General features: G+C 36.1%; 2 protein-coding genes across 5 annotated transcripts in view; one reads left to right on the plus strand and one right to left on the minus strand.

The window, feature by feature from the left end:
• Positions 1 to 11,816, minus strand: part of LOC139151591 (testis-expressed protein 2-like) — a 45,221-nt gene extending 33,405 nt beyond the window's left edge. For 2 of the 4 annotated variants that reach the window (XM_070724496.1, XM_070724493.1), the window contains exons 1-2: positions 11,693 to 11,816; positions 8,512 to 9,975 (exon numbers count right to left, since the gene is read on the minus strand). In XM_070724496.1, the coding sequence (XP_070580597.1) occupies positions 8,512 to 8,985 (474 nt within the window). In that variant the 5' untranslated portion in view covers positions 8,986 to 9,975; positions 11,693 to 11,816. The remainder of the gene's footprint in view (positions 1 to 8,511; positions 9,976 to 11,692) is intronic. The other 2 variants (XM_070724495.1, XM_070724492.1) reach the window with 1 other exon arrangement.
• A 441-nt stretch (positions 11,817 to 12,257) lies between these two features.
• The window catches only part of LOC139152310 (serine/threonine-protein kinase/endoribonuclease IRE1-like), a 28,777-nt gene continuing 27,260 nt past the window's right edge, over positions 12,258 to 13,774 (plus strand). Inside the window, 1 exon segment of the mRNA XM_070725452.1 lies at positions 12,258 to 12,463. Coding sequence (XP_070581553.1) covers positions 12,386 to 12,463 — 78 coding nt within the window. The 5' untranslated portion in view covers positions 12,258 to 12,385.

The following is a 13,774-nucleotide window of genomic DNA, read 5'->3' on the forward strand; positions in this document are numbered from 1 at the left end:
TTCAGCTTCAATCGAGGCCACGTCGGGTATAAAACACAAATGATATTCATAAATATTCTATGTCCTTGCGTTCTATGAATTCAAACTCATCACGGTTCATGCTTCACACTGTTGAATCACATCAAAACAATGTTGTTTCCATGGCAACAGCATCACCTGAGAAGGACTTGTTGAACCGTGATGTAGAAATGTCACCGACTAACAGACGACCTCTTGGCAAAATCAGATTTTGCATTTTGACATTTTCAAAAAGCGATTGGTACACAGATGTCAGAGGAGATATTGAATAGAGCCCTGCTTTCTTCTGTCTTTATACTGCTAAAGGAATGCGCATAAATGACAATTTGTGTGCTACATTATTGCAAAAGTGACAGTTTGTGATTTGCAGTCATTTCTTGGAAAGAATCCTTTCTGAAATGGGGCACTTCCTGCATGCCTGGATCACATCACATTCTGTTTAGTTTTTGCATACTGTACTTCTGTTACATTGCATGGTCTTGATGTTATGACTGGGGTATAGACATTCCAAACTCAAATCAACAAACCCTCCCATTGCTTATAAAGATGGTATGCACCTCCAAGTGAAAGACTTACTGGTAAACTTTTGCTCAAACTTTCCAAGATGAGACTTTAAACCATTCTCTTACCAAATCAAGAATGAAAATTAGGGGTCACTGTGCAAAGTTTGTACCAGAGAAAGAACTTCCCGACATTTACCGACATCTGAAATTCAAAATGGCTGCCATCCCTGTGTTAACACTACGGGAGGAAAATAAAGTTTTCGATTTAAAAAAAAACTAAAAATGTGAAAATTTGTCTTACTCCAAGAGCTTTGAAATGAGGGCAATCAAGTAGTAGATCACAAAAAATTGTAAAATTTGAGAGTCAGTATGTCTGCCCCAGAGGCATATTCTACCTTAAATGCAAGTCTTGTATCTTGATGTGGAAAGCATAAATTAACAGGGCAATATAAGGAAACTCACACTGTCTTCATGGTCCAAGAAAATATAATAAATATTGAAACTAAACATTCACAAAACATGATGCTGTCAACGATGGAGGGACCATGTGCTGATCAATTCTCGCTATGTTAAATAGCTTTTGTCTTGTGCCGAGGGGTCCAACTGCAAGATACTGCAATGCACTGTGGGTAAAAAGTTGACTTCTCACAACAGCAAGAGTTTGGGATAGTTATCTGATACTGTTAATGCATTTGCAATTGCTTTCATGACAAACAGTTGCTTTTTTGTGAAACTAGCTACATTCAGGCATCTTTTCATTTTTTCAGGCATTTCTGATGAGAAATTCCTGCATACTAGTAACCTAAAACTTAACATGTACTTGACTTCTGTGATCTTACATGTATGTGTTTTACCTGTAGAAATCTGCCATTGAAAATATGGTTGACTGCCTGAGACTTTAATGACTCACTTGGTTGGCAAAATCGTATTCAAGGTACAGAGAATTGCAATTTTTGCTATATGAGACAAGAAAAAATATATAATATACAAATTTTAGGATCAGCACTCTATCAGTGGAATCCAGCAACTTCCTTGTCTTGAACCTTTGAACACTGTAATTTTCTCCCGCCAAAATTTTAGTGCAAAATTTTACCAATTTTTATGAATTTTTCTGTAATTTTTTGATAATTTTGGACCAAATGGACATCACATTTCATTTGCTACAGTTTTTTCTCAAAATTTTGGCAAAAATCTGAGAAAAGTTGACTGGGGTTTATTTTAGAATAGACTTTTTAAAAATAGACCTTGGCACTCAAAGGGTTAATTCCCATTGGACTGTTCAGACCACATTGGACTTGACTTTCATAATCATGACAAGTAGCTTAATATGGCTAAATTGTGTTAATTTATAACTCAACTAAATTAAGCTAAACATTAAAGTGCGTGGTAGATGTCATGTGGGGCAACTGTTTTTCAGTAAACCTTACCTATGCACAATGTCATGTTGAATTATATAATTTTCAATTATTTCTGTGTGGCTATCCCTGGAACAGCAATTGAGATTCAATGAGACTTATAATACCCTACAATTCCACTGGTTCCCAGCTGTTTTCAATGATTTTTCCATAAATTAGCTTAAATCAGTAATCATTTATGTTGTTAGTAAGTACCTTGGTGATTGGGAATTAACCTACCTATGCACAGCTGAGTAATTAGATCTTGGTGGACTGTTTAACAGCACCTAGAATTTGTGTCACTATCCTGGAACCGATGTTTCATGTTTGATAAATATGTATTATGAAAGTATAGCAGGAATTTCGTGTTTGGCTTAAGTACAGTAGGCAGTTTCCTGCTAGGGATATTCTTTACTTTGCTGGACATTTTCACATAAATAGATTGATTCGACTCCTTTCTTGTTGGTGCATGATGACCCTGTTTTTCTCAAGACAAAACTTGCCTGGTGACATTTTTTTCAGAAGAAACGAAAGTCTCAATGGGATATGATATAAATTTTTCATCATACTGTAGATAGAGTAGACTTAGTAGTGTTTTGAAAGCTGAATAACACATGGTTTTCACCACTGAATACTTGTAAAATATCAACAATTTAAAACTTAAAACAACATTTTAATGAATTCAGTCTTTAGTGAAAAACTGCATTGTGACCACCCCATCTGTTTTCTAGAACAAATGAGTGAAATTTGTATTTATTAGGGGCGTATTTACTCTAGTCATAAAACTGTCATGATCAAACAACAGACTCCTACCAGATCAGTGTCAACATAACTCTCATGTCTAGACGACAACCGATGATTTCAAACATCTTACACTGCAGATTTAATGACTTATAGAAAAGATTGATTTGTTGATTTTTTTGGGTCTGTTTGACTATAATTCTTAATGTTATATCAGTCATTACGGATATCCCCAATAAACATTACGTCAGTGGCCAAATAGATGATGTTCACCATGCCAGGAAATTCAAAATGGATGCTTTGTTGACGCAACATGAAAGACATTTTACAGTAAAGTATTGTACTTGATGAATGATGTATAAAGGTTCTTGTAGCCATAAATAAAGGACAATGACAGTATCAGAAAATCTGTATGAAAACTTTGACCCTCTTCAAAATCAATTCTTTCTGACACACAGAAATTTGACACAGACAATTTCACGAAAGTCACGATTTGAAATTAATAAGGAGGAAACCTGCTGGAGGTCACTTCAGTCATTAACTCTATACTGCTGACATTTTCTTGAAGTTGAAATCATACATTGAAGAGTAATACAACAATCACACGTCTGTGGCCGTTCTCTTCCTGTTTTTTCATACTCACAGTATCAATGAAGGATTTCCCTGGTAAATTAATGTGTAACTTTTGAGGGCTTCCTGGGTTATCTGTTTTCAATCATGGTTCATAAACATGCTGAGTGGCTCTGTTGTCTGAATATTGGATGACTTTGTCTGGGGGTGTTTTAGACTGTATTACACATTGTATGGTGTGTGTGTAATACTTATGATACACATTATTGTTACTCCATCAATTACAAACGTGCATTTGATGATATTATATATATATATATATATATATATATGATATATACATATACATAATAGATTATGTACACAAATAATAGGTATGAAGTTACAATAAATAAACAAATGGATTATCCTTGAAAATATTTTATTCATTTGTGTAAAATTGTTGATTAGATTTATCAAATTCTGCCCAGCATCAGGCGAGGGGTCATTGGAAAAGATGATTACTTTTGAATATTTTAAAGGGTTGTGGGAGTATTCTACATTGAGATTTGGGGTAGTTTCTTCAGAAAAACAATAAAAATGGGTTCATTTGATACTCAGAAACAACTTCGGACGAAAACTTACTTCTTGAAAAAATTGTGTATTTACAATTTATATTGTAGAAATGAAAGTAAAGGTAGTGCTGCATATTTTCTGGGTGGATTCTGATAACAAAGATAGCTTTGGAAAAGGCCCAAATTCCCATGATAGGATGATGATGTCATATATGCCATGATCAAATATTAGACTTGTGCCTTTTTTAAGGTGACCAGCTGATTACTGTTTATTGTGTTTTCAGAATGAACCCTTTGAGTGCTGTAATTTTTTTCCACCTAAATTTTAGTGCAACATTTTTACCAATTTTTATGAATTTTTCTGTGATTGTTTTCATAATTTTGGACCACAGATGGCTACAGTTTTTATCAAATTTTGGGCAAGTCTGAAAACAAACTGTCTGGATCTAAAAAACATTGTCTGCTGTGTTATATTTTATAAAGGCGACAAAAATTGACTTTGGCACACAATTTACCACAGTTTTTCCAAGTACATAAATGCAGCCAAATTAGTAGAGAGGATATGTATACATTCCTGTTTCCAAAGTATGTGGCGGTTTTTCCATATCTTACTGTGAGAATCCGCAATACACAAGCAAATAAACTGACATCAATACACACCTGGCCCCATCACTATTTGTTTGATTTTAAAGAACACATGCCAAAATTGCCATTTTCAGGCCTGAAAATGTCAAAACCATAACAATCAATAATTCACAGAGTCTCTACACTTTGTGCCAGGCACACACCTATCCCAACAGTTACGTACTATTTCAATACACACTTACTCTTTTGCTATCTGTTTGAATTCTTAAGTAGAAGTAGCAGCGCTATTAAATATTTACTTCTGATTCACATTTGATAAAAATTTGCCTTGAAACTGCAGACAACATGTCGTTAACACTAATCCTCTTTCCACCAGGCTCCACAGACAAACCAAATCAAATAAATACAACTTGGGGGGAAAGAGGTTTTTAAACTGTGACACATAATCCCATCATACTGACATTTAAACTGGGTGGTATGGATCATTGAACATATGCCGACCAAAAGCCTTGAACCATTACTAATGTCACTTAATGTCAACCACCACTGCATGACATAATAACAGGCCAATTTATATTCATGGGATTTAAGTAACTCATATTTTTATTTTGTGCATCTATGTATTCTTTCAGCCATGGGAGAAAGTATTTATTTAAATTTGTTGTTCCCTAAAATAGGAACTGATACAAGTGAGAAGTTAGTTACGGTATATATTTTAAACCAATTATTGTGAAATTAGCCTTTGCATTAACCTTCACCGCAGTTGATGACCCAAAGCAATGTTTTGAATCTGCAAATCACATGTTAGCAATGTCTTGCTTCATCATCAAATACTGGCTGCTTATACGAAAATAATAATAATGCAAAATCAGACCGCTATTCTACACTTGCATATCTGCAGGTACTTGTCTTATGATTGGATGGTATGATATTCGATTATTTCTTTATAATCACATAAATGAAATATGGGCATTTTCCTGGTACTGCTGAACTGGCTGTTGTCTATGCAAGTACAAAAACAGTGATGTTATTGTCATATTTTATAGCATGTCTCAAATATTTTACTGGGTGTCCAGTGCGAGAATTGTCAATATCTTTCAATGAGAATAGATGCCTTTCCTGAATTTTCAATTTTTTGGCACAGCCAGTTGGTATTTGAATAAATTTTCCTCAATGACCGGTGGGTTTTTTCTCCACGGGAATGGTTCAAACTTTCCTGGTGCAATAGTTTGAATTTCAAAGCCCTTATTACCACAACAGTTTCGACGGCGCAATAGTTAAAATTATATTCATTCCTCTGATGAAATACAAATAAAAAAACATTGTATACTTAACTTTTAAAGAACAACTTTTCTTTTCACTATTTCACAATACAATATGTGCAGGCAAGCATGTGCTTTCATTTTATATTCATAGTTCTTCTGCTGTAAACAGGTGTCAAAAGGTCTAGCACATATACTGAACAAAAGTAAATAACATAAAAACTGGTGAGCTTTGACTGAAAGTTATCCAGTCTGCTATTTTGCAATACACGTAGTTGCAAAAAGATATAAAATCAAGAGAAGTCTCTTTAGTTTTACGTCCTTATGAATTATCTCTGGTTGTTGTGTTTTATGATTGTGACCACATATTCTTATCAAGGAACACACAGTAATATTTGAACGCATTCAGTTTAAACTGATATAGCCACAGCTACATTTTACAGTTCTTTGATTTATAACTTTGCACACGGTAATACTTTACCACATGTGGGGTTGAATAACCATGCTCAGCAGTTTAAAACTATACATGCATTTTATTTTTAAGCTATAAACGGAAGCTTTTACAAAAATTAGACAGCACCGATACTGATAAACTTTAACTTCTGATCTCAAAAAATTTAAAGTCTGTTATTATCATTGCCTAAGTGAGTTGTGAAACACTATATTTTGCCGGTTCATGGTCAAGTATCAAGCCCCTGTTTTCAGCACAAAATCATGTAGTTTTAATTTTTCAGATTTAAAATATGCGGTAGATATTTGACAAGCCAGTTTCTCAGTATAAGACATTTTCATACAGCCAGCTTGGAAAGCTCTTACAAAAGTCTTTAAGATGTAGAGGGATGTGATGTGAGTACGGTAATTCATGTTCATCACTTTATCAATTTTTGTTGGAAACTGGCGACATTACAATATGAGAATGACGTGTGTGGAGTGTGAGGTTGTTTACTTAGATGTGGGTGGCTGATTCTTCAAAGTGAAACCGTAAAATTTACACTCTGAAAGTCAGTTTGATCTCTGTCAGTGGCAATGGAATCAGTCAATGGAATCAGTCAATCAGTCGTATATCACAGGAATCTTAGGGTAGACTACATGTCTGTATGGACCCGGCCTGACAGGCAGCATATAGGGATGTCCTCAACTGATTGACAAAGAACTGTCAACAGGCATTCACTTTTTGAAGTTTCAATTAACTGGGTGAAATGGTTTAATAAAGGTAATCAAGAAAATGATTATTGAGTGAATGGTTGTCACAATATGACAAGCACATGAACTGATGAATGAAATCAGTAAGACATGTTTATGTCATATGATATTCAACAATACAAACCTCTTCAAAAGAGAGATAAAACCACAACAAGTGAAGTGGATTAAGCGGATTTTCATGTCCTTTACTTATTTCACCAAACTTGGAAAAACTGATTTGAGACATTGATCTGGCAATCATTATACCTGGGTAACATTGTCAAAATTTTTAAGCTGGATTAAGTAACGTTTTTTTTCATTTGCTTAGGTCAAGGATTTGTGCACATTTAATAACACTAGTGACAATTTTAGTGCAGAAGTTTTAAATACAAAGGGGACTCAAAAATGTCTGGGAAATAATATCTCATTCAGAGAAAAGGAATTTCATGAGAGTGCTACATGCACTTTATATGATCACCTTCAAAATGATTATCTTTTGACATATGTTTTAAGCTGTACTATGATTAATATTACACGACCTACTAAATCAACACCTACAATATTGTGCTGTATGCAGTGAATGGTATGTGTGTCAGTCAGGTTATATTCAACTGAGATTTGGTAAGGGGTCACTGAAACACAATTCAGTGCAAAAATAGATATTTACAATATTGCGACAAGTAATTATTGACAATCTTGAACAGGTAAATTTCTTAAGTTAATGAGATGATTTTGTTCTTTGTATTCTTTTTAGGATTAAGATTATGGTTGACAGGATTTCAGTTACACATTAACTGACAGATAAACATGTTATAATTATGGAGACTGGTACATCCATCAATTGAATGGGTGATGTTAATGATCAACACACAAGCACTGTAACATCTCCACACTTTAACTACAAGTTGTCATGTTTGAAATTTCCAAGTATTTCGTCACTGTCCTTTCTTGACACTAATCATGTTAAAATGATTTGTGAAGATATCTTTCCAAGGCTTTGCATGGTTTTGGCAGGTCAGGATATTGAGAATGATAGAAAGATTACAGTTTGCCTGATGTCTTGAAAATTTGCACCTGCAAACCAGACTGAATGTATACTCTATACGCTTGAATGTCTGACTTAAGTTACAACAGATCTTTGCTTAATGCTTCCTAAATATCTGTAAATTTGGACAGATTCATACAAGTAGTGCCAACCATTTTGTTATGAAGGACATCCTATCACCTGATGGGATATCGTTCGTTATTTGCTGGACACAAACACAAGGGAAATGGAAGAATACTAAAATTAACTATATTTCCCAACTGAACAGTCACTCTGCTATTTTCAATTCCAGTGTGTACAATGTTGCTAAACCTTTGATATAGCAGTAACATACAGCTGCTAAAGGAGATTGAAATATGACTGCAGTCAAAACAGTTGGCCTCAGGAAAACTTGACTGAGTAAAACAATTTGCTTTTCACAAGTATGCTACACTAAACTACACTACACTACAATACAATACACTACAGTACACTACACTACTTTACACTCCACTACCACTACACCAGTACACTACTCTATAAACCCTTAATTTTTTTCCCAAAGCTACATTGATCTTGAACATGGTTACACCTGCAACAGTTTGAATGGTAAGGTCCAACCATGAACAAAGAATATGGATAATAAAATACAGTCAAGCAAAGGTTTGTGCCACTTACCTTTTGCTGTAGTTTCTCGTCTTCTTTTCCTTTGGTCTTCATCACAGGTACTCGTAGTGGAGGCAACTGACTGATGTCAGCTGGGTCTTTGAAGTCCTTTGGAGTTGGTGGTGCCATAAGCCAGATGATGAAACTGCCCAGATAGAACGCACCAGCAAAACCAACACACATGCCTTCCACATAGGCAGGAAGGGGCACCGTGAAGAAGGCAAAGACCAGCATGCTTACCACAAGGACCGGGATGAATGGAAAAGGCTCTGAGGGAACTTCATCGATGATTTCTGGTTTTTCTTCTTTGGGCGATTCAAGCTGATCAACTCTCTCATCTAGAAAGTCACTGCTGAATTCTGAGTGGGGGCTGTCCGACTTGCTCTCATCAGCATCACTGGCCTGTTTCACTACTTTCCTCCCATCTACTGCAGTGACATCTTCATTGCTGGCCGAGTGTACGAGGTTAGAAAATGACATTGTCATGGGAGTCGGTTTCTTGCTGGCATTAGCCTGCCGCTTTGGGCTGTCAGGGCCCTTTCCAATCCCACGAGCCTTCGCCTGTTCACCCCGAGGACTCTGCAACCTTTCTTGACTGTTTGATTTTCCAAGAAATGTTACACTCTCCGATTCAGGGCAGTGGTAGTGGTCTGCTACAAGATCAAGAGCATCTTCCCCAAATGGGAGTTCTCTGTCAAGACTTTTGGTTCTAGAATGTATGCTACTGGAACTGCTGGCCCGTGCACTACTGGATCTTGGCCTTGTATTCGGTGGTGGACTTGGTGGTGGCCTATCTTCAAGCTCTTTTCTTCCTCTTCAAACAGTTTACTGTAAAATGTCAGTGGATCACTGATAGCATCTTTTATCCCATCAAATAAAGATTTAGGGTCTTCTTCTTCCATCAGAGCTTCACTGCTCACAGTGATCAGCCCTCTCTCAAATGATTTGGATTTTCCAGGCAGGTTTGTAGGTTTGGTTTTGTCTTTCTTCTCTGTTTGCTTTTGTTTTGGAGACGTCGACAGAGCATTTTCAAACTTCTGACTATTAACTGCAACTGCACTTTTATCACTGTTTGTGATGGAGACTGATGAGGAGGTGGGCTTCTTTTTCTCTGTTACAATGGCAATCTCATTCTCAAAGTAATCATCCTCGTCTTCGTTTGACATCAATGGGTTGTATTTGATGCTGACTGATGGCAGGTTGGTTTTCTTGCTGCTGCTGTTCTTCAGTGAAGATAATTTCGGCGCTGGAGGCCTGGGTGGGGGTACCTTCTTCTCTGTCATCGTTGTAAACTGTGGTACTTTCTCGTGGCTTAGCCAAGTATACACGTATAATGCATAACTTACGCCGTTTTTTTATGTAAATGACAGGAGGCAGAACTTTTCAAGGTGATCAATCACATTCTCAAACTTGTGGATATTCCCCATACGTCAGCGTCAGCAGCTTTTGAAGATTCACGTCATTTCCTGCTGACACCTATAATATATAATAATAAGTAAAATATAAAGCACTCAACTCATCTGGTGATAACAATCTTGACGACAATCATTGGTATACATGGTAGACACAATTATCTACAAAAAGTCAACTGATTTGGGTCAAGGACAGGATAAAAACTCAGACAGTGTGAAGTGATCGATTAACTTATCATAGCTGTTTCTGCAAAATAGTGCTGACCAGTTTTCTGGCAATTAACATTGGGTCATATAGTGTTGATAATTGACAGAGTATGTTATCAGTACATCAGTCCAAACAGGTGCAAAAATCATGTTTTACAAGCCTGACAAGAATGATTTTGGAAACGAAGATCCCGACATTCATTACTAAACTATGCACTATTGAAGCACCTGAAAAACACTCCACTGTAGAAAATTTTAAATGTCCACAGGACATTACTTTTTTTTTTAAATTCTTTATCATGAATTGTTTGCTGCATAATTGTGTTTCTGTACACTATATTGTGTTGAATGATAAAAGTTCAATGAGATCTAATATGTAGGATAGTTATGTGACATACGATACACTGCAAAACCTACTAACCTAAATTCAACAACAAAGTGAAAGAACATAATGTATACATCTTGTATTTCATTGAATGCTAGGGCGTGGGACTATGATGGTATTTTTAAAAAAAAGGAAAAAATTACAGTTACGTTTATATTACAGGTTTGAAGTTATTTTGTTCATGTCCCTTTGAACTCAATTATATTATTATATAAGTTTGTCACTTACTACATTGCTTTCACATTTAAAAATTGATAAATTTGGAATAAAAAGTTTCGTTGTGATCTGTTGTTACAAAGTGTAAAACTAAAAGTTACCTCATTCTCTCTATGAGGATACTTCTGTAAACATATATTGCCACTTATTTGTCAAAGCTAGTTATCACTAACGTTACATATCAAATCTTCATTGATGATTCATGACTAATTGTTTTAATTATCACTGAATGTACAATGCTAAAAATGCCATAAACATGTTTTCTAATGGGACAATGCAAACTTAAAAGTGGATCTTGACACAGCCACAGAAATTATCTTATCCAGTAACCGTGATCTTGAGGAACAGCTAAAAGCGATGTTTGATATATGGTTCACATATACAAATATTTACATGGCAAATTCACATAACCACAGAAAAATAATATAATGTAAATCTGAACAGGGAAAAAAAAGGCAACGGTTCATGTTTCCTGGCAGCTATTCGCGGTCTCAATGACTTGGCTTTTCACATAGGTTTGTAGAAAATGAGTGGGAAACCTTAGACCAGACAACTTAAAATTTCAGAGCCTACACTATAATATTTTAAGTGGTCCTCTGTATAGTAGTATATTGTCGACGTAGGTGTATCTAAATAGTCTCAACAGAAATCTCGAGTTTTCTTTTGACATGAAACCCAGAAAATGCTACTCAGTGCATGAATGTATATTTACGTTCCTTAAAGTGGTGTGCATTATCATTATGAAAAACTCTGAACGGAGTTGTCGGCATTGGTACAAATGAACAGACGAACAGCTATTACATGACGATATACATTTACTTTGGATTTGAACGTCGAGCATTTTGATTCATGATTTTGCAATATTCCAGAGCATAAAAGAATCGGGCAAACGACCGCGAGAAATTGTCAGACCGAACACGTTTGAGACATGTTACACTTGCACAAGAGTCATTCTCCTCGACGTCATACTCACCCACGGAAAAATGACGTTGGGAATTCTGCGTGATTCCTGAACTTCACGATCTGCATGTACTCACACTCACAGTTATTGTGGCAGACTTTACCAGACGATGTAAATAAAGATTTACAAGCTACGCGCACACAGACTGCGCAGGGGGCGTATATTTGATATTTCGTACGGACCAGTCGTTGTTGTCATTCGAATGTCACCACGAAAATCGTAGAAAAACTTAAATTTTTATTCAAATTTTGCAAATATATTTCCGAAATTTGTGTGACTGATTTATGTATTTGCGCGCCTGGGAGATTTGTCAGTGACCTGAAGCGCGAGTGACCTTTCACCCCGTCATGCAAATCAGTTCAAGAGTATATTTCTAATTACTAAAGACGTCTTGAAAATCGTAAACCATGATGTCTAGTTTTTGCAAGAAATTTAAACAAAAAAATTTCTACTGTGATGAATATTTGCATCAATAGCAGCTCTACTTTCCAGGTCGTCTATTCGTTTTTAGGGATGACCACTTCAGGTTTATCTACCAATCAGGGACAGTCCCTTACGTCACTTCCGTCTTTCCAAAACAAAACTTCCGTGTCATTAAAAATATCTTTCGTCAAGTGCTATGTTTCGGCAGCTAATATGAGAATTGTATGAAAATACACCTTCGAGATAAGGCTGAACTCTCAAGTTCATGAAGAAAACCCAAAGATGCGCATCTCCGAGAGGTATATCGTTTTGATCGTTGTCGTTCTAGCGTTACTCGGCATAAGAGGAACATATTCAAAGGTGAGAGAACTTGTATTGTGAAATCGACAGCGTTAGGCGTGTGCATTGTCGGCAAGCGTGTAGAGTACTCTCCGTACTAGGTAAAAATACATGCACGCGACTTATTTCACCAGCTGGTGTGTACAATAATTTAAACTTTGGAAGAAATTTGCTGGCTCCTAAGCAAGACTATCTTTCATGACATATTTGTCACTGCACCCAATTGTCCGACATCTCTCACCATACAATTTTTACATCGCGTTGTAGACAAAACATTTGGACTTCGGCAACGGAGACGAGAGCTCGATACAAAGAAATCTAATTTCGAGTGGCGACGTTTTGAAAAGTTTCTTTGTGAACAGGAAGCAAAAGTTCTTAAAATTTCATTTTTGTTGTCATTTTAATGAAGAGCAAAACACTCATCTCTGATAGTAGGCGGGGACAGATTCATACTAGAAGTCCCAAGTAAAAAAAAATAAAGTGTATGGACATAACGACGCATTACATCATTCTGGGGTTCCCCCGTCAGTTTCTGCCAGCAGGCTAAAGCCACGTCACTCTTCATGCCATTTGCAAGACAGGCATTTTGTTCTCATGGCTTTCACTTTTAACTCTAAAAGTAAAAACTTTCTTTGTTGGTCAATCCCACAAACGCAAATTGCTGATGCTTATTTAAGTCCATCATCTAAAACTTTACAGAGGGAATAATCTTATACTTGGAAGTTGCTTGTGTTTCATACAGGATTCCTGTAAAAAAATTGGCCACCCGTCGCAGTCAACTTTATCCTGTTGTTGATAAACATACAGTCTAATTAATCTAGTTTTCCCATAAAGACATCCTCAGACAGACACAATAATCAAACAAACAGTCCAACAAATACAAACTTTAGAGTTTCAGGACAAATAGTGTATTCTACCATACACCCTAGAAACTAGGCTCTATTATCTTTGATTCTAATGAGGATGTAGCCAACTAGATTTACATATTTTTTAATTACCCAAGATTCATTTTGATTAATGCTTGTACTCCTGTTTGAGTGAGCATGTGCTCGCAACATCCAAGCAACTGCATGTTTCCATATATGGTAAACTGCATGTTTCATCATGTTTCATATATGGTAAAAGTTAGTGATTTGAGGAATGCTTGCCAATATTTGTCAAAACTAGATCATAAACACTTCCCCTTTAATACTGAAAATGCACGTATATGGTGTGACAAATTGAAATTGCATTGACTAGACCACAGTTCCACTAGAGGGACTGTGACTTGAATAGCCAGATTTTCCAGAGATAGCAGTGATTTGAAAAGCAGACAATAGCCTGGACAATAAC

The sequence above is a fragment of the Ptychodera flava genome, chromosome 15 (genome assembly GCF_041260155.1).
Source record: "Ptychodera flava strain L36383 chromosome 15, AS_Pfla_20210202, whole genome shotgun sequence".
Classification (NCBI taxonomy): domain Eukaryota; kingdom Metazoa; phylum Hemichordata; class Enteropneusta; family Ptychoderidae; genus Ptychodera; species Ptychodera flava.